The sequence below is a fragment of the Oryza brachyantha genome, chromosome 5 (genome assembly GCF_000231095.2).
Source record: "Oryza brachyantha chromosome 5, ObraRS2, whole genome shotgun sequence".
NCBI classification, from domain to species: domain Eukaryota; kingdom Viridiplantae; phylum Streptophyta; class Magnoliopsida; order Poales; family Poaceae; genus Oryza; species Oryza brachyantha.
In genome coordinates this window covers 17,030,585-17,050,089 of record NC_023167.2, presented here as the reverse complement: position 1 = coordinate 17,050,089, position 19,505 = coordinate 17,030,585, and the positions used below count along the sequence as shown (strand labels likewise).

Below are 19,505 nucleotides of genomic sequence, written 5' to 3'. Positions count from 1 at the left end.
TCTTTGACAAAACTATATCATATATCAATTTGTACAACATATATTTTTCATTAAATTTCCTCAAAATTTTTAAATTTTTCAAAAATTTAAATTCGGTTATAGTGATTTACCGAAGCCGAGTCTCCATGGACGGCCCGCTTATCGCGGTAACACGAACCCTGATTAGAAGTCCACGGATCATTTTTGCTCCACGTGGAGAAGGTACAAGAAGAATCTGCTTTGCTAGCAAATGGTAGAAATAGAATCCTTATCCTGAGGTAAAGAAAGTGCTACAGGACTTCCAAATACAACTTTGAATCTTTTTCTCCTTTATGTACGATGTATCATGAAATTATATGTAAAGTAGTTAATGCGCTGTATTGAAGCCCTCTAGGATAGGCAGTCTCTTTCATGACATAATTATCAAGACTATAAACTACACCGTGCACCGAGCCAGATGAGTTTCATAGGGCTCTCTCATCTCACGAAACTCCTTTATTTAATGATCCTGCCAAGTTAGCAATTTTACTGATGTGACACCATATTTAATGTGCATAACACCCCAAATATGCATTGACATTATGTATTGACACTGGTCTAATAGCCCTAATAGCATTCAGGATAAACCGCAGGCTATTGTGTCATTTTTTACGCATGCATGTATAAAGTACTAATAAAGCACATGATGCAATCTACTGCTACACTTTATGAGAAGTTAAATCATGTAAATCAAGACAATATGGGAACAAACTGTGCAGCAGTAACTCCAGTAATGTTACAGTGCATATTGAAGAATGTCATTTGCATACCGAAGAAATAAACATGAAAATAAGCCCATACCAAAATACAACAAGGATCACGATCGGGAACGCACAAACTACCCTGAAACTTTCGGAGCATGCATGCATCAATCTCACATTCTCACCTTTTCCAAAATAACAAAATGATGATTTCCATATTCCAAAATAAATTACCATATGATATCTCTCGCAGGTCAAAATAGAAGTACCCACCTTGTAAATAAATTTCAATGCACAAGCTTATTGCAAGTACATGACTGCAACAAACCTGTCATACATTTTTCTTTTTCCTACTCTACCATTATGTAACATTGTGACCCCTAAAAATAACTTAACTAAATAAGGTTCTTGTTGTTCTCAAAAGGGTAAACGAACAACCTTTCTGCTAGTGCATTGGATGCAACAAGAAAGGCAACGCAAAAAATATTCCTAGATCGCAACAAGAAAGGCAACGCAAAAAAATATCCCTAGATGAAAACTGCTTAGATATGTTGTTGCAATGAGAATCAGAACACATTACGTACAACCCAATGTCCAGCGCATTATATAGTTACGTTCCGAAGCATGGCCCTTCGATTACAAGGAGAGCATGTTACCAACAGAACGACTGTTTGTGCTAATCACTAAGCTTGCCAGGTAGACACAAACTATGCTACCGCTTTGATGGCTAGATGAAGCTTAGAGATTGAAAAAGGCTAGTGTTCGACTAATCAAAAACTATGAAGAACAGTTCCAGGAAACGGTTTCATATGGGTGGCGCATCACATCATGTATCTCTTTAACTTTTGAAAGGTAAATAAGACAACATTCATCCTTCACCATATAAATGGTTCATGCTAGGACACTACTTGCCCCGACCCATAGTTCTAGCTAGGCCTACAAAGGAATGGATCCTTTGGTCTTAACCCAGATTATACCAGAAGTGTTGGATCCATTTACTCCAACCATACCACTCAGAATAACCTACAACAATAGACTACTTCTGCCAGGAATTGAGCTTAAACCATCAGCAGTTTTAAGCAGGCCACGAATTGATGTTGGAGGCAATGATATGAGGGTTTTCTACACCCTGGTAAGCTAGGTGGTTCTAAGATATATGAAATCAAATGAACAATATATGTTGATCCTTCTATTTTTCGACTAATATTACAACCTCTATTGGCAGGAATTTTAAAAAGCATTTTTTGGGAAGAACTTTCTAGTCTGTTTTATCCAGTTTAATGAAAATGCTTTTACTAGCAAAATATAACCTACCTGCAAGATGACCTGTTTATCTTTACCTCAAAAAGGTATTGGTGGATCCAGATGCCCCAAGCCCGAGCCACCCATCACTCAGGGAGTACTTGCACTGGTAAACTAACCGCAACATATTGCAACTATGACCAATTATGACAAATTATACCCTTCTTTTTTCTGACACATGCATTCGATTTTTTAGATAATTTTATTTTTTAGTCTGCTCTCGTTATTTATGATACAACTGTACTTTTTGTAGGATGGTGACAGATATCCCTGAAACAACTTCAATTAACTTTGGTATGGTGTGGTTATATAGAATAATGTTTGGTGTGGCTTTCAGTTTTAACTTAATTTTGTCGCTGTGGAAGTTATGTTCCTGAAAGGCTCAAACATGTTATTACCACTAAATCATACTAGGATATCAAGGAATAAAAATTGAATGTTACACAAGCTGTCAGATGACAGTAATGCAGACAAACTTCATTAAGAAGTTTGCTTCTCTGAAGGATACAATAGGAAGCCACTAATTACAATAGCACAATCACATAACAAGGATTTGACTTTTTTAAAAAAATGAATAAAGATATTAGGTGCATTTAAACTGTTGTTAGCAATGGTTTCCTCTTAATGGTACACAACTACACAAGAGCTGAGAATGTGATAAAAGTTTAAAGTAGCAAGTGCCCATATTAATGAAAGTACGTGTATCAGAAAGAACTCTATGACAGGACAATCTCTGACGATTAACAATACATAGAACAATGGGGTTCTAATATATTGGAATGCCGAATGCCTAAGTATTGGTATTTCACTACATGGAACATAAAGTTTACCCGGGTTGCCTTTTTACTTGCAATAAGTGAATGCATCAGTTAAAATCATTAGAAGTTGACTCAAAGTCTGGTGCCATTTAACTTCAGTAGAATATCAACGGTTACTATTGTACACTTTTTATCGGGTCATAAAATAAGCTACTCAAAGACTCAGAAGTACAATAGTGCCAAGCTACCATATTTATTTCTCACATGTTAAGTGGTTTCATTTTATATAGTGGTAGCATTTAGAGGATTCCTGTAATATAGTACGATTTTGCTTCCAGCTACCATACACCGGAGTAAATGGTTGTGTATATATTGGAACAAAAACTTGCTCATATCGCTTAAACACTTACGTCTATATCTATAAGACCTGTATTTGTCTATATCAAAAGAGGAAACTGCACCATAAATGGAAGTGTGATGCACTCTGCGGATAAAGTGATAAACTATCTTATGCTTATAGTCAAGAACTCAATAAATCCAAGTGCAAGTATGTCCCTGCAGGCCGAGAGCTAATATTATATGAGAATCCAGAGCCAAGATCAGGCATCCATCGGATGGTATTTGTGTTGTTCCGCCAACTCGGTAGGGGGACGGTCTTTGCACCACACACACGGCATAATTTCAACTGCAGAAGTTTCGCATGCCAATACCACCTCAACACCGTGGCCACCACATTTTTCAACTGTCAAAGGGAAGCAGGATCGGGTGGAAGAAGGTTTGCACCTCAAGGTCCTTAAGCGAAGTACTATCAAATATAACCATCACAAATAGTGTGCACTATATATACAGAGCGCACTGTACTACCTCTATATGCAGCATTATATACTTAGAATGCAACTCTAGTGCGATGGCAATGCAGGCCATGTGGCCTACATATTAAGAGTTGATCAGAGCATGTTCTGATACAGCTCAGTTATCGCTTATCAGTACATTAGATAATCAATAAGACAAATAATAACTGGGAAGAACCCATGATATATATGTAGCTTTTACAGTAGAAACTCTCAAACTTAAATTTTTAGGCATATGTTTTGCATTTCAACAAGCTTTATTGAATGAACTCACCTCAAACTTAACTTGAAAGGAGAAGCACCGGTCGGAGGAGACTAATCACTTCTTCTCAAGGTGGCAGATCTCCACCAATTCCCATGACTCCAAGCTTTTGTCTTCGGTATCCGTCCTATACAGTGCCAGCTCGGAGATCTCAAACTGCAGTCCACAGATCTCCTTGTCTATCTCCTCTACCTTCTTCCTTGCTACCTCCTTCTCCTCATCTGTCAGGTCTCCATATAAGAGGCTGACGTGTGGCATATACGCTGCAATGAAGGATCAGACCATGAATCATCAATTGTCACCAACCTGAAAAATTTATGAGACGAATTTTTTCTGCTCGCTGCTAAACTTACGGGTTGATCTCTGGTACCCAAAGTGGTCACAGCAGTGATCGCTCGCTTCCACCACCTGAGAAAAAAAATCAGATAATATCATGAGATTATTCATACTGCAGGTTTTTCCAAAAGAGATTATTAACTGCATAAACATTTGATCCGAGCTCCGGGTCCCAAACATAATAAAATGTTCGATCGAAATGCTGCTATGATCACACCTCTGAATCCATTGAGCTCTCGGGTCGCGCTTCTAAAATTAGGGAGTCGCTATCCTCTAGGAGAGAGGGGATGCCATAGTACCTCGGGGGTGGGCTCGAGGAGGAGGTACACGCACTGGTAGAAGAAGTCGCCGCGGGCGACGCCGGCCACGCGGGCAGTGTAGGGCCGGACACCGGCGGCCGCGGCGCGGAGCGCCTCGATAGCGGCGGAGCGGCGGAGGCGGATGGCGCCGACGACGGTGGCGTGCGGCTCGAACGCCGGGCCGCCGTGCGCGGCGCGGAGGCCGGCCATGACGCCGCGGAGCCGGTCGCGGACGTGCTCGGGCGGGAGCGCCCAGACGGAGCACACCTCCTCTGGCGACTGGTCGGCAGGGTCCATTCGGGCCGCGCGGTCGTGCCGGAGCCGAAGCCGGAGACGGGAACTCGGCCGGTGAGACGGAGGCGGCGAGCGGTGGAGCGAGGAATGGGTGGAGCTGGAATATGCTTTCCCGACGAGAAGCATCGCGTCGCCGGGGAGATTAATCGAGCGCTTCGCCTCCGTGTTGCATCCTTGGATGAGACACTGACAGGCGGGGCCCACCTCGGGGCACGAATCTGCTGGCCCACATTCAGTGACACTCTGTTCCTAATTACGATTTCGATAGCAGCCATAGATAATAAGCTTAGAATTTGACTAAGAACCAGCAAAGTCCACATCGAAATCTAGAGTTGGTACACTAAGCAACAATATAAATTTTAGAAATTAGGACTAACCATGTGACTCAATAATGTCAAATCTAGTCGTTATAAAAAAAGTAGGTCCATTATTTTTTGATAGGCACACATGGCAACTTGTAGCTAATTTTACATCAAAATCAACAGGTAAATGATCCCATAAAAACATGGATAGACAAGGCACAGTGTTGATTGACCTCATCGGATAAATATGATAGGAAGCAGACATATAAACGCTCTCAGATGTTCAAACTGTACCAAGTAGCCCCTCCATATATTCCATGCATAAAACCTTAAGAAACAAGTATAAATCACATACATTTAGCTATCCATTTGTCCCTTACTTATGGAGTCAAATTCTCATATAGATTGAAGATCCTGCCAAAAAAATTCACAAATGCTACCTCTTAATTCTAATTTCACATCACCGCTACATTGTGCGAGAACATAAAGTGCAATATCATCTAATGCTTGTCATCTTTTGGGGTAACATCTTTCTTTGCAGCCTGGGACTCCAGCTCCTTAGGTACAGCACGCTCAGCAGATCTACAGAAATAAAAGGATAATGAGAAGGTAGGGATCATATGTGTTACACTGACTTTACATTTACCACATGTAGGCCTATTCTTTTTGGAGGAAGGAAAAACAAAGGATTGGATTCCTAAGGATTAGATTCCTATGAAAGTCATTTGGTTTGTAGGAATGAAGTATAGGAAAAACAAAGAAAAAAATTCCTTTCTTACATGTTGTAAAGAGAAAACATACGAAAATTCCATCCACTTGAACCTCTTGAAAAAATTCCTATGGGTAGATGTGAGCATGCATCCTATGGGTTAAAATTCCTCCAAACCGAACTACTACTGGTAACCTAAAGAGAACGCATCACAAAGTCAAACTAACTAATGCCTGAACACCGTTATGAGATAGTACACACATGGAGCCATGGAGGACGTGCAAATCCAACTGCTGCAAATGTTACTCTAGTACACAAGTTATTTTTACCAGACTCTAGCACATAAACTTTGGAAACTAATTTTCCTCATATTCATTGAACAAGGTCTGATTCCAACGATGTTGTAGAAAATGCATCAGCAAGAGAAATCAGTCAGTTAAGCCTTTATGCCAGGACGTCAGAAAACACCCAGACCCAACAGCATAAAAAAAGAGCTAAAAAACCAAGACATGAAGGTAATGAACTACTAGACAATTGTTGGCATTATCGATAGTGACATGGTCTTAGAATATCCAAAAGTAGAAATGCATATGCACAGCATATGTAATGAAAATATGGCTAGCTTGGATAATGTACCAGATGTACAGCAAGCCACCAAACAATTTATGCACCCACAAGGGCCTCGACAAAGGATACAACAAAACACTCTAACAGAAATTGCAACTGAACCATGTGCTCTTCACAAAGGAACTTGTAACAGAAAATATATCAGCATCTAAAAGACAAACTGTGAAAGTTAACTATGCTGAAAGCAATATTAACCAGTCCATGCACCAGGAATTTTAGCTCAACATTGTTATCAACGATGAAATGAGGAATATGTAAAGAAAGCATGGGATGAAAGAGCCCATAACATTACAATATGACAGAGATGCCAATTGCCAGCCAAGATGACAACATGTCAAGTTAAGAAGCTTACAACATGAATCTAAAACATTCAATCTACAAGAGAAAGGTGAAGCATAAATACAGGTCTCATCCACTAGCGAGGAAACTGATTACAGCCGCAGAATTGACCATGTAGAATAAGCAGCCAATCACTTGACAACCACATAGCAATATTCTACATAGTGTCTGCACAAATAAAGGGAATATCACTTCTTGTGCGGCATTGGCAGCTTAAGATACTTCTTTACAAAGGCAGGTGATTCTCACCCAGTTCCATGTTATCCATATACAATATGCTACCACATATGACCACATATTTCACTGGATTGAGGATTCATAGGAAGCAAAGCAAATTGATACTGCTTTAGAGAAAAGGCTATTCGCACGAATTTACCGAAAGCTTAAAGGTTTGATACATCTGCTGGGAGGCGGAATCAAGGGTGGAGCAACGTGGTCTTCGAGTAATTGTATCACTTTGATGTAATCATCTGAGATCAATAAAGGCTTCCTTTATCTAAAAAAGGGCTTAAGCTAGGCTTAGCTCGATAATCCCACTTATATCTTATCAATTTACCATGTAAATTCCGAAAATGATGAAGTACATGCTAACTCATCCCTACAAGTGATCAGTTCCTGGCTCCGCCCAACACCATCTGTCCATGAAGCACAAGACAACCCACTGAAGAAAGAATAACAATCTACCAGCGAAACAGCTAAACTAGCCCTGGAGCTAGAGCTAACAGGTAAACTGATACTACTAATTATCATCAATTTCAATACCTCTAGTTTCATTGTGATTGACTAAAACTAAATCTATTCAATACTATAGCGAGCCTGGGCACCAAATTAGGCCCGCGGTTAGCGAAATGGGACTGAAGATCAGGCGAGAGATGTACTTGGCGGCGGCGGAGGACTCCTCCTCGAGCCAGTTGCGGATGTGGCGGAGGTTGCGGCGGAAGATAGCCGCCGACTGCCTCACGTCGCTCCGCAGCAGCAGCACCGCCGTGCCCACGCCCACCACCGTCAGGATGAAGTTGGTCAGCGCCATCGCCCCTCTTCCCCCCCCCCCCCCCCTCCGGTGCTGGCCTCCACGGTCGCTCTGCTCTCTCCTCGCCTCTCACCTCCAAAACCCTAGCGCCGCCGGAAATGGAAGCCCAGATCCGTCTCCCGATTCGGACACGGCGGCGCGTCGCGCCGTCGCGTGTTGAGCAGAGACGGGAGAAAGCCCATGGGCCTTTTTGGGCCTTCCTTTCGGGCTCAAGCTTGAAAAGGCTGGCCCACGTTTCTGCGATTCCTTCTAAAAAAAAATGGCAAACAAAAGAATTGGATAGATTGACTTTTTTTTGAAAACTAGATTGACTAAATTTGGATTTGATTATCATATCAATAGTGTGAAAGTTCATCAAACTTTAAGAAGATTTTGTGCAAGTGAGAATCAGTGCATGACTCATGTAGTGTCTACCTCTATTAGTGTGGATGCGCTTTTATAGAAATTTAATGAGTTTTAGGGTCTTATTTTTTTATGTTTATGCTTGTAGATTAAAATCTAATTTTTTAACCTTAAATTTAGAGTTAATTTTGAAAGATTTACTGTAGTTTATTTTTCAGCATTTGCTTTTAGATCGTATTCACAAACTATTTTTTGTTTGCAAATATGTCATTTTATTATTTTTTTTAAAAAAAAACTGATGACTCCGTGAGATTTTTCGTAGCTCTCTTTAAGTGTGTGTTAGGTGATGCGTTTATAGGTACGCAAGTGTGGTAAGTATTACAAGTATATACAAGTATATATGTATTGCCCTAAAAGTGCTACGTAGGATTGGTTGATGAGATGAAAGAGAGAAATAAGAAAAGAGAGGATGAAGCATAAGAGATAATCTTTATAAGTTTCAAGAAAAATGTAAAGGGTGGTGAGAGAGAAAATGGTATTGAGTTGGTGCACGAGACACCATATGTCATTCGATGTCACCTGATAAGTAATGTCGAGATGATATGGATAAACTTAGACGTGGTAGTCACATATGTTGTACAAGTTGCTCATATTTTTCGTGCAACAGAAAATGATAGCTCGATGAAGAAATGTGAGAAGGGTTTATTTAGGCTGTGTTCAATTTCTAAAATTTTTTAGGAAAGAAGGTCACATCGATGCGTAAGGTCATATATTTGAAGCATTAAACGTAGTCTAATTATAAAACAAATTTCAGATTTCGCCTTAAACCGCGAGACGAATCTTTTTAGTATAATTAATTAACTAGCATCATGCCCGCGCAAATTGCGCGGCTAGCTTTGTTATAAAATTTCTTATATAATATTAAATATAGGTTTAAACTTGGATCTAACTTAGATCAAACTTTTACATTTGGTACACGCAAATTAAAACAATGACTTCTTTTATATTATCTTAATAACATAATATATCTAAGAATAATGTTACAATAAATTAAAGTTGTATAAAATTTATGGCATTATATCTCTTATTTCATTCGTCTTCTTTAATTATGTATCTTTTATATATATTACTTATTTATGATTATTTATGATTGTACATAACCTGTTTTAGACATATTTTTAGTCATGTGAGGATTTTTTTAGTTTAATCTTGCAGGATATCCTCGTAGGGATCGGATGGCAGCAGCGCCGATTAAAACACTGATATTTTCCTTTCCTTGTCCGATTTCCAAAAAATATTATCTTTTCTTTTTTATCTCTTATTTTCCTTCCATTGCTCGATTAAAAAACTGACTTTTTTTATCTTTCCTTGGACGGCAGCGGCGTCGATTCAAACAAAAAAACATCATTTTCCCTTCTCTTGTCTGATTCCAAAAAATATTATCTTTTTTTATCTCTTATTTTCCTTCGACGGCTCGATCAAAAAAAATCTGATGTTTTTCCTTTTTCGTCCGATCCAAAAATCATTATTTTTTCTTTGCTTTCCTTGTCCGATCCAAAAATCATTATCTTTTCTTTTTTCAATTCCAAAAGATCACTTTTTATCAAAAAAAATCACGTTCTTTTTTCCTCCTAAAAAACTTCTTTTTGTCTCTTATTTTCCTTCCATGGCTCGATAAAAAATTCGACTCCAAAAAATCCAAAAAATCATGTTTTTTTATCCAAAAGGACAGTTTTTTCTCCTAAAAATACTCTTTTTCGATCCATGCTGTGCGTCCATAGCGGACCCTACTGGGCCCAGGAGACTAAGAAGCAATACGTTCTTTCTTTTGTCCGATTAAAAAAAATTTTGTCCGATTGATTTTTTTCTGTTTTTTGTCCGATTGATTTTTTTTCTTTTTTCCGATTGATTTTTTTTCTGTTTTTTGTCCGATTGATTTTTTTTTCTTTTTTTCTCTCGATTAACGTGAGATTTTCTGGCCTGTGAGAGCGAACGTGGTGACTCTTTTTTCTGTTGCTTTATATATATAATAGATAGATTTATCATTAGCACATGTTGGTTATTGTAACACTTAGGACTAATCATGTACTAATTAGGCTCAAAAGATTCATCTTACGGTTTCCCCTATAACCATGTAATTAGTTTTATTGTTCACGTATATTTAATGCTTTATTAAGATGTCAAAAGATTCGATAAGATGTTTTTTGAAAAAAGTTTTTAGAAACTAAATAGGGCCAAGGGCATGGTTCTACAGTCTACTGCCGGCGTTGTCTGTCTGTACTTGCAGATATTATCTGCCGCTGCCGATAACGGCAGCCGTATCCCTGTGATAGTGAGCCATCAGCCATCCATGCCAATCCATCTTGTTCTTGGCCGTTTGCGACGTAGGCGAGATACAGTGCAACACTCGTCGCAGTTCCAACATATATCCTGCCCTTTCGGGACGTCGATAGGACGAGATGAGAGCAGCGGCGGCGGCGAGCAAGGCCGCCGCTGCCATGAAGGAGGAGGTGGCTCCTCCGGCGGCAGAGCCGTCGTCGGAGGCGGCGACCCGCTTCAGCGAGGAGCAGGAGAGGCTCGTGCTGGGCGCGTGGAACGCCATGAAGGGGGAGCCGGCGGCCGACATCGCGCTCAAGTTCTTCCTCAGGTTGTTGCTGCCAACCAAACCACGCACTTAACAATAAGTTTGTGAATTTTTTTATATGATTACTGTTACTTGTTTCATATCGTAAGACTTTCAGTCTTATCTAGATTTATTTATCGATCGATGTATATAAATTCACGGTAGAGTAGCTTGATCCTGAATTATTCTAAAGGAGAAACCCTGAATCATTCCAAGATATTAGCAAATGTACAACTGCAGGCTACAGAACATGAGCAAGATATGGGAGTATGTCAGAGTTTAGCATGTGTTGATCTGTAGAAAAGCTATCAAACCTATGTCTGTCAGTGAGATATGGGCCACCTTGCGTCCATGCATATGCATGTGTTCATAATGTAGCATGGAATACGTAGTAATCATGGAAAATACTTAAGAATGAGAAAAAAAAAGAGAAAGAAACCTGGTGTGATCTTCCAGGGAGTGGTCAGCAGATGCAAGATCACAAAAAAAAAGTCTCCAGAGAATCATCAGGATAGCTTAGTTTTTCAGATCAGATGTCTCTTGCCTGCACACGCGTTCAAGGGCTACAGCTAGAATAATCAAATCGAGTTTCTAGCTTCTTCACAAGCTGGACAGCCACACTGCCTATATAAACCGATGCATCCCACTGTGGATGATCACAACAACACATTGGTAAAAGAGGATGGGTTTCAGCGAGACGCAGGAAGAGCTGGTCCTTCGCTCATGGCGAGCGATGAAGAAGGACTCTGAATCCATTGCTCTCAAGGTCTTCTTCAGGTGAGAAAGCCTCGATCTTCAGAACAATTCAGGGTTTTAGCCGACTTCCATGGCTTTAATTTTTGTCAGTGACCACTATCACTGCCTCTTGTACGTGCTAATTATCTATCTATCTCTGCATTATTTACTTCTCAGTCAGTCAGTTCGAGATGCCATGAACAGAGCTGCATTGCATCACAATATCCCATTCGATCCGGGTGCTTCTTGATCGAAAATACTTTCACTAAACCTGCATTTTCTCTCTTTCTTGTCAGGATCTTTGAGATTGCGCCGGGTGCGAAGCAGATGTTCTCGTTCCTGCGTGACTCCGGCGACGTGCCCCTCGAGAACCACCCCAAGCTCAAGTCCCACGCCGTCACCGTCTTCGTCTTGGCAAGAGAAAAGCTCTCTCGTTTTGCACACCCCTGCATGAACTCTTGCATGCTCTGACGACTGCAGCAATGGCTGTTCCGGCGTCAGGCATGCGAGTCGGCGACGCAGCTGAGGAAGACGGGCGACGTGAAGGTGAGGGAGGCCACCCTGAAGCGGCTGCGCGCGACCCACGCCAACGCCGGCGTCGCCGACGCTCACTTCGAGGTATCGCTGAAACCGTCGTCAGATTAATTCTATTTCAGAACACGCGGAGTTCACGTTGGCCGGCCGGCGGCCGCGAATGCAGGTGGTGAAGACGGCGTTGCTGGACACCATCAGGGACGCGGTGCCGGAGATGTGGTCGCCGGAGATGAGGGGCGCGTGGGAGGAGGCGTACGATCAGCTGGCTGCGGCCATCAAGGAGGAGATGAAGAAGGCGGCTGCTCCCACTTGATTAAATACGGAGTACTCTCTTTGTCTTGCTAAAGCCTGCCTTGTGAAGGGCCTTAATAGCGTAATTAAGCTGCACTTGCTTTGCTGTTGTTATTACGTATGTCAGTATGTGTGTTAAAACATAATCAACTTCTTCCGTTGATCTTGTATGAATAAAAATATACAGGCACTACCCCATTGCAGGGATGGGTTTCCGCCATTTCCTACGTATCACTTGGTAGGCCAAGACTATTGATTCTTTTACGATCCTATTTATCTTTATTATTATATTATTATATAAGCATATTTATTATTATATTAGTATATAAGCCTATAGTAGATCTACCATCACTTACTCTTATTGTATTTTTATAATTTACTCCATTAACTTTGTAATATTAAATATCAATCAAATTTAGATGTATATCCACGTAAAGTCAAATTGATATGGATATTTTCTATATAAAAAAGATGATCACATATTTCATAAAAAATATTTTTCTATTTATTCTAGGAATAACATTCAGCTAGTAATTTTAAAAAAAATTTAGTTCAAAACTATATACAATTTTATTTTTAACTTATTTTAAATTCAACCTTAAATTTTATAGGCAAAAATCCCCTGTTATGATTTCTAAAGCCTGGTAAAGTCCAATAAAATTCATGCGTTCGAAGGGAGTTAATAAAATTTGGTAAAATTCATGCATTCTAAACAAATCTCGATAGAGACGGTAGCATTGAGGGCAGAAGAGAGGTGTGAAAAAGATGAGAGTGTGGGGTGTTGAGTCTCTTTGATTGGCCAAGTTTTGCGGTGCGTAGGCAATAGGATTTAGTCATTTGGACGAAGAGATCATTAGATACAATTTTATTCTAATATCAAATACTCTCTCTGTAGTATGAGCTAGCCTTATTTATAAGGACCAGATGACCCTGACAAAATTACTAAAATTTCTACTAAAATACTATTTCAATGCATAGCTCTCTATGGTATGCAATAAATATGTCCCAATAAAATTTTCGGTTGGCTTCACCTCTATATCTTTGTTAGATATTTCTGTTAAAAGTCTTACAATCTCTCTATTTAGATAAGCTAGAAATATTTAAATTTTAAATTTGAAAAGTAACTTTAAGCGTAGGGAGTGAGATAGCTAGCCTCGGAGATGCTCGACCCGAAGCGAGCTTGCATTTGTACTCGTGCGGATAACAGAAGGGTTTACAAAAACACCGGAAACCGATCCGGATTTAACGCAAGCCACTTGGTTTTTCAGTGAAGTTTTTTATAAAAAAAAGAAACTAAAACTGAACTTTAAATCTTTAAAAGCGGCTTTCGATGAATGTTTAAACGATGGACAACAGTAATAAGGATGCCAATCAGGTATGGCAGACATTATCATTTATTTTTGTATTCATGATATATCTATTGTTTGTAACATGTACACAACATTGCCCATACCCATTAACAACATACACCATATATGTATACATGATACAAATAATATAAAATTTATATAATAAATAATTTACTTATGGATTAGCTATCAGCTTCAATATTTTCTAAAGCAATTTAAACAAGAATGTAACTTAGAAATAACCGTGGACTACCAGAACCCACACTATGATTAGATTTGGCGGGTGACCAGACGAACCGGACATGGGAAGTGGGCTATTCATATCATGCTCATTTATCCATCGTACAGAAGTTTTAATCTAATAGCATACGTTAAAATAAAAAAAACAATGATAATAGAGTTTTTCCATGGATAAAAGACGTAATTGTCACATAGTAATTCACAGGTCCGCAAGTTCGATTCCTCGCATCCTCACTCTTTTCCTCAGTTCGCTTGTCGCTGTCTTGGACTTTTGACGTGTGCAATAAACCCTAAGAGCATGTATAATAGTAGACTATAAGCTAACTATAAACATATTTTAAAGAGATAATAGAGAAGAACAATGAGCTATTAATTTGTAGCTAACTTCAACATGTGCTCAAGACATAGTATAGGTATGATATGTGAGACCATATATTAATGTTTTGTAATTAATTTTTACATAAATTAGATCTTAGATTAACTATAGATAAATTAAAACTGACTATATATAGATAAATTAAAGCTAATAATTAGCTATACTATTATTTAACTTGCTCTGAAGTTGCCACTCCAATTATCCCTCCGCCCTTGCAGCGAACTGAAAAGAAAAGGTAAACGCGGCCGAGTCACAAAAAACACAAAAGGCAAACACTTGCATCTCACCTGCCCACCTACTCTCCCCTCTCCCCTCCTCTCTCGCGTCGCGGAGATGAGTTCGAGTTCTCCTCTGCCTCGCCTCCTCCTGCTGCTGCTGCTGCTGGTCGCCGGGCCCTCGGCGGCGGCGGCGGCGGAGGGGGTCATCCGGCTGCCGAGCGGGCGGGCCTGCGCGGCGCCGCCGGACCCGGCGGCGTACGGCCGCCCGGTGATCGGCGTCGTGTCGCATCCGGGGGACGGCGCGGGCGGGAGGATCAGCAACGGCACGGCGACGTCCTACATCGCCGCGTCCTACGTCAAGTTCGTCGAGTCCGCCGGGGCGCGCGTCGTCCCGCTCGTCTACAACGAGCCCGAGGAGCGGCTCCTCGAGGTCCCTTCTCCCTTCCCTTCCCCCATCCTCGTTTCCGCTTCCAAACGCGACGCGCGTGTGGAGACCTTCTATGTGCTGTGCGTCAATTCGTCGTTATCTAGAAGAATCCGTGTCAGTTCGCGCACTCGTGATGTTGTTGCAACTACATTCCACCAACGTTTGCCAATCCAATTAAATGGGAAGCAAATAGGTGTACTGATCGTCTCTAGACAGCTTGCCTAGTAGTATATTTTGAGTTCACCCATGTTAATTGTTTTACACCACTTCAAAAATTATTCCAAATTGTCGAGGATGCAAAATTCTTAAAAGGCTTGTGTCTTAGGAAATGCTATCTGACTGCTCACTGTCATTAGTTCGCTCCTTGTGTTGAACTAGCTTCTGAACCAACCGGATTGAATTTTAGTTTCTTCTGGTGGAAGCCTATCAGGTAGGGTTGGATGGAAAACTCAGTGCACATTGAATGGTATGTGGATGAACTGCCAATCCGTACGATCTTATCTGAGTTATTTGAATATTTGTTTGTGCTAATTATTTAAGCTGAACATTTGGAATCATTTCAGTACTTCAGATCTGGATGGAATAGTTAACCCGTCATCTATTAAGCTACCATAAAACTTGCTTCTCTTTTATAATCACATCTTCTCATGAAATAAGCCAGCTGTTGATTACTTAGAAGCCCTGCTTGCATGCTGCTTATGTTTTTTCCTCCTAAAATGATTTCCTCGTGGTTTTGCTTGTGCGGGCAGAAACTGAATTTGGTTAATGGCGTGCTGTTTACTGGTGGGTCAGTGAAGAGTGGTCCATATTTTGAGACCATAAAAAAGGTGTTTCAGGTACCTTTTGAGCACCATGTTGTGATTGATAGCTGCTGTGTACCCTTGTTGTTTGCACTCGAACATATCCCATCTTAGTTTGACAACCTCATATAGTATCTACCTTGTTTGTCCTAACCCACACATAATGGAAGGACTAATTGTTGTTTCCGTTGTTTTGTTCTCTTTTAGTATGTCTTGGACAAGAATGATGCAGGGATTCCATTTCCACTGTTTGCACAGTGCCTTGGTTTTGAGCTTGTAAGCATGATCATCAGCAAGGTGATTTCACTCTTTTTTCTAAAACTCTGCAGAAGAAAGAGGGAGGGAGGGGATTCTGGATTGTTCATAGCCTTTTTAGAAGAAATGTCTTGTTGAGAGAAATGGTCAGGTAGATGTTACAGAAGTTATCTTTTCTAATGCCTTGTGTAAAGTAGTGAAGTGATGAGATGACTGAGGTATTATTTTCTTGAAAAGGCCACAAATACTTTTGGCAGGAGAGGCCACGAAATACTTGCTTTTCATACTGCTTCATTGCTAATAACCAGCAAATAATTTTTGTTATTACTATGATATTAGGACAATAATATCTTGGAGACATTCAGTGCCGAAAATCAAGCATCTACTCTTCAGTTTCCCAATTACTCTTCACTTGAGGGATCAGTATTTGAAAGGTATGCTGAATGCAAATGCAACCTTTATTACTTGTTAATGTTTGATTAGTTAGGGATTAAGTATATTGTCCCATGTTAATGTTACATAGGTTAATATGTTCTTCTTTTACAAGATACATTGCAATTAATTATAACATATATATGCTATTTTGGTATTTTCTGCCCGCATTACTGCATTGACTAATCTGCAATGATAATGGTGTATGTAAGTACTGAAATTATCTAAATTCACAGATTTGATCCTGATCTCATCAAGAAACTCAGCACCAGTTGTCTTGTGATGCAAAACCACAGAGTGAGTAAAATCATGTGTTCTATTTATATTTTGTTTTTGAAATCAGTACCTTATGAAAAATTAAACACCATATATGCTGTTCATCCATACAATGGGTGGTGATTCAAAATAACTCTTTGTATGTAGAATAATTATCCTAATTATCTAGTTTCTTACTTTTCCTAACATGGTTTATTTTCTCAACTGGTCAAAGTATGGTATATCACCCAAGACATTGAGAGAGAATGCTGCCTTATCAAGTTTCTTCAAGATTCTGACTACATCACCAGATGAAAATGGCGAGGTACAAAATATAATATTTTTTGTTTTATCTCCTATACAAAGAATAGATTACTGAAGGTCCTTCTTTTCTTCAAATGCATTAATAGTTGTCTTTTCTTTCCTTATGCTGCCACTTAACTGAACTGTATTTATCAAATCTGATTCTGAGGTGGTGTAAGTGGTATAAAAAGGACAACTGTAATCTGGATCCCCTGTGTTCTGATCCAGGTGAATGATCAACGGTTCCTTTAATGGTACAACAAACTAATTTCCTTTCATTTGGTTATCAGGTCTATGTCTCAACCGTGCAAGCAAACAAATATCCAATCACATGCACTCAGTGGCATCCTGAGGTATTTTGTCCATAGTGCTACTCGTTATGCTAGAAGTTTGAATATTCATCTGCTGACCAGTTGGCTGGAGTAAGCTCATTTTTGCAATCATACTTGTCGCTATTTGACATTTGTTAGAACTCTTTGTAGACGCTGTTTGATTTAGATTACTGAGCGGGTTATTGCCTTGGATTATCTATTTGGTTGTAGGGATGGATTAAATATTTTAAGAAATACACTTAACAAATGGCTTAAAACAAGTGGTCTAAGAAATGCAGTAGAAGAAATTTGAAGGAAATGTATTTTTCAAAGCATGGAGCAAATAATCCTATTCAGAAATCTGATGAATAATCCGAAAAGAACAGGGCTGTAGTCTCTGATGTGGTGGAATGGTGGGTACAGTGCATAGTACATATAGTAGTGAAGCTACCCACCATGTTCAAGTCTTACCCTGTTTTAAATTTGAAGTATATGGAATGTTTTGAAGCACTGTTTTAATTTTAACTTGACACATCTCCAAAATATGTGACAATTTTTTAAGATTATGTATTAATCTGGTACTCAATCTTTGCATTTATAAATGCTCTCTATAATTTATTTGATTCTCATTGCTTGGGTAAATGATGCCTTTGTACCATGATAAGTTTGCTTGCGTATTGCAGAAAGCTATTTTTGAGTTTGGTAAACCGATGATTCCACACAGTGAGGATGCTGTCCAAGTGACACAAAATTTTGCCAACTATTTTATCAGGTTTATGATTACAACGGTCCCTTTATTCATTAAATTGGCATTACTGCAGTGCTGCATGAGTGCATCTTACTATTCTTGATACCTTTGGCCATGCATGTCATTCTGTTATGAAAAGTTGAAAGCATACTGTGTGCACATTACATTTACATGTCCAAATTTCTATATGAAGTTAACTTAAGGCAGTGATAGGCCATTAACCTTTCACGTCAGTTGCTCACATTTTAATGATAATCTAGTTATTTTTCTGGCACTTCCTAATTAGCATAATCACACTAGATGATCAGTTTGTAGAATTTTTGTGCACGTGCATTTTTGTATTTTGATACAAGTGTTAATTCCATGATAGCCATGCTCTCCACAATCAATCAAAGTTTCCAGGTTTTTACCATAAAATGGAACCAAAATCCAATTGAGGTACACCATGAGTGCATGACACACCCATATCCGGGTCGGTTTTGGGTGCAGACCAAATAATCGCAGACCATGCTAGTTGTTCCTTTTTATATAGTTCAGACTTGCAGCTTCTGTTGCATCAAGCCTGAAACATACTTGTAAATTGCTATTCTTCTGTTGCACCATGTTCCTTCCAGTACATGCTATGCATATGCAAGTTCTAAATTGCAATTCCATTGCAGTAATGAAATAGGATCAGATATCATTTTCATCGCATTCTCACCATGTTGCTCTGACTTGAAACAGCCAAGCCCGCAAGTCCCCTAACAGGCCTCCCGCTGACAAGGTGCTGGACAATCTGATTTACAACTACAGTCCTACGTTTACTGGGAAAAAATCGTGAGTCTCTGTCACTAGCTGCTACGCAATCTACTAACCCCTTCATTATAAGCCTAATCAAACGTACACATTTGATGCAACGTAGGAAATCATTCGACGAGGTCTACATCTTCTCCTAACGGCCGACCTGATGATTGCAAGTCTTAGCTATTGTATTGTACATGGTGTATCAATGGGCATACAAAGTTCTTCACTTTGTATGCCCATTGTGTATCAATTGTGTCGTACTGGCTCTGTAATTTATCAGATGAATCCAGGAGCATATTTGGCTCCGTACCGTGGACAAAACAACCATGGTCGCTGCCATCCAAATATTTTGAACTGCTCGACTTTTTGTCTACTAGGGTCGATCTGAGCTGTTTGATATGCCGGCCACATTATTCGTTTCGGTGAAATTAGGTGATACTAGCAAAATATTCATGCGTTACGAAAAAAAAGTAAAGAAATTTGAGGAAAGAAAGACCATGATCGGTAGATGGACAATCAAAATACCCAAACTAAATAGTTATTACCCAAGAGATATACGTGGGTTTCACATATATAATGGATTAAAATTTGTATAAATTTGTTCTTCTATGTAATAAATAATCCCATCAAATTTTAATTAAATTTAATATTCTTT

The 19,505-nt window shown here is 39.6% G+C and overlaps 5 protein-coding genes across 6 annotated transcripts; 3 read left to right on the top strand and 2 right to left on the bottom strand.

Moving 5' to 3' along the window:
• The first annotated feature begins 1,665 nt into the window (after window positions 1–1,665).
• On the top strand, window positions 1,666–3,592 carry LOC102701359 (protein RICE FLOWERING LOCUS T 1-like). Its single transcript, XM_006655428.2, has 4 exons — window positions 1,666–1,851; window positions 2,069–2,130; window positions 2,275–2,315; window positions 3,341–3,592. Exons 1-4 carry the CDS (start codon window positions 1,666–1,668, stop codon window positions 3,574–3,576), a joined length of 525 nt encoding a protein of 174 aa, XP_006655491.1. The 3' UTR covers window positions 3,577–3,592.
• On the bottom strand, window positions 3,558–5,031 carry LOC102701083 (cyclic phosphodiesterase-like). Its single transcript, XM_040524243.1, has 3 exons — window positions 4,528–5,031; window positions 4,246–4,300; window positions 3,558–4,155 (listed from the first exon to the last, which is right to left on the bottom strand). The coding sequence occupies exons 1-3, from the start codon at window positions 4,945–4,947 to the stop codon at window positions 3,950–3,952; spliced, it is 681 nt and encodes a 226-aa protein (XP_040380177.1). The 5' UTR covers window positions 4,948–5,031; the 3' UTR covers window positions 3,558–3,949.
• A 372-nt stretch (window positions 5,032–5,403) lies between these two features.
• Window positions 5,404–7,956, bottom strand: LOC102707962. The gene is made up of 2 exons (XM_006654592.3): window positions 7,677–7,956; window positions 5,404–5,705 (listed from the first exon to the last, which is right to left on the bottom strand). Exons 1-2 carry the CDS (start codon window positions 7,826–7,828, stop codon window positions 5,624–5,626), a joined length of 234 nt encoding a protein of 77 aa, XP_006654655.1. The 5' UTR covers window positions 7,829–7,956; the 3' UTR covers window positions 5,404–5,623.
• A 2,626-nt stretch (window positions 7,957–10,582) lies between these two features.
• LOC102700805 (non-symbiotic hemoglobin 1-like) lies at window positions 10,583–12,611 on the top strand. Of its 2 annotated transcripts, none has more exons than XM_040524493.1 (4): window positions 10,583–10,817; window positions 11,825–11,942; window positions 12,030–12,146; window positions 12,229–12,611. In XM_040524493.1, exons 1-4 carry the CDS (start codon window positions 10,630–10,632, stop codon window positions 12,373–12,375), a joined length of 570 nt encoding a protein of 189 aa, XP_040380427.1. In that variant the 5' UTR covers window positions 10,583–10,629; the 3' UTR covers window positions 12,376–12,611. The 2 variants fall into 2 exon arrangements, with proteins under 2 accessions (XP_040380427.1, XP_040380428.1); XM_040524494.1 differs by lacking the exon at window positions 10,583–10,817 and adding an exon at window positions 10,888–11,570.
• Window positions 12,612–14,593: 1,982 nt separating this feature from the next.
• LOC102700528 (gamma-glutamyl hydrolase 2-like) lies at window positions 14,594–19,223 on the top strand. The gene is made up of 10 exons (XM_006655425.3): window positions 14,594–14,966; window positions 15,713–15,799; window positions 15,971–16,060; window positions 16,358–16,452; window positions 16,687–16,747; window positions 16,941–17,030; window positions 17,299–17,361; window positions 18,003–18,091; window positions 18,791–18,883; window positions 18,969–19,223. Exons 1-10 carry the CDS (start codon window positions 14,652–14,654, stop codon window positions 19,000–19,002), a joined length of 1,017 nt encoding a protein of 338 aa, XP_006655488.2. The 5' UTR covers window positions 14,594–14,651; the 3' UTR covers window positions 19,003–19,223.
• The last annotated feature ends 282 nt before the right edge of the window (window positions 19,224–19,505 follow it).

Excerpts from the sequence above, each read along its gene's own strand:
- LOC102700805 (XM_040524493.1), top strand. The coding sequence starts at position 10,630 with ATGAGAGCAGCGGCGGCGGCGAGCAAGGCCGCCGCTGCCATGAAGGAG. Across the intron at positions 10,818-11,824 it reads GCGCTCAAGTTCTTCCTCAG|GATCTTTGAGATTGCGCCGG; the intron begins GTTGTTGCTGCC and ends CTTTCTTGTCAG. Across the intron at positions 11,943-12,029 it reads CCGTCACCGTCTTCGTCTTG|GCATGCGAGTCGGCGACGCA; the intron begins GCAAGAGAAAAG and ends TTCCGGCGTCAG.
- LOC102701083 (XM_040524243.1), bottom strand. The coding sequence starts at position 4,947 with ATGCTTCTCGTCGGGAAAGCATATTCCAGCTCCACCCATTCCTCGCTC. Across the intron at positions 4,301-4,527 it reads TCCTCGAGCCCACCCCCGAG|GTGGTGGAAGCGAGCGATCA; the intron begins GTACTATGGCAT and ends TTTTTTTCTCAG. Across the intron at positions 4,156-4,245 it reads TGGGTACCAGAGATCAACCC|CGTATATGCCACACGTCAGC; the intron begins GTAAGTTTAGCA and ends CCTTCATTGCAG.
- LOC102701359 (XM_006655428.2), top strand. The coding sequence starts at position 1,666 with ATGGATCCTTTGGTCTTAACCCAGATTATACCAGAAGTGTTGGATCCA. Across the intron at positions 1,852-2,068 it reads TGAGGGTTTTCTACACCCTG|GTATTGGTGGATCCAGATGC; the intron begins GTAAGCTAGGTG and ends TACCTCAAAAAG. Across the intron at positions 2,316-3,340 it reads AACAACTTCAATTAACTTTG|GCCGAGAGCTAATATTATAT; the intron begins GTATGGTGTGGT and ends ATGTCCCTGCAG.
- LOC102700528 (XM_006655425.3), top strand. The coding sequence starts at position 14,652 with ATGAGTTCGAGTTCTCCTCTGCCTCGCCTCCTCCTGCTGCTGCTGCTG. Across the intron at positions 16,453-16,686 it reads GAGGGATCAGTATTTGAAAG|ATTTGATCCTGATCTCATCA; the intron begins GTATGCTGAATG and ends CTAAATTCACAG. Across the intron at positions 17,362-18,002 it reads GCACTCAGTGGCATCCTGAG|AAAGCTATTTTTGAGTTTGG; the intron begins GTATTTTGTCCA and ends TGCGTATTGCAG.
- LOC102707962 (XM_006654592.3), bottom strand. The coding sequence starts at position 7,828 with ATGGCGCTGACCAACTTCATCCTGACGGTGGTGGGCGTGGGCACGGCG. Across the intron at positions 5,706-7,676 it reads GAGTCCTCCGCCGCCGCCAA|ATCTGCTGAGCGTGCTGTAC; the intron begins GTACATCTCTCG and ends TTATTTCTGTAG.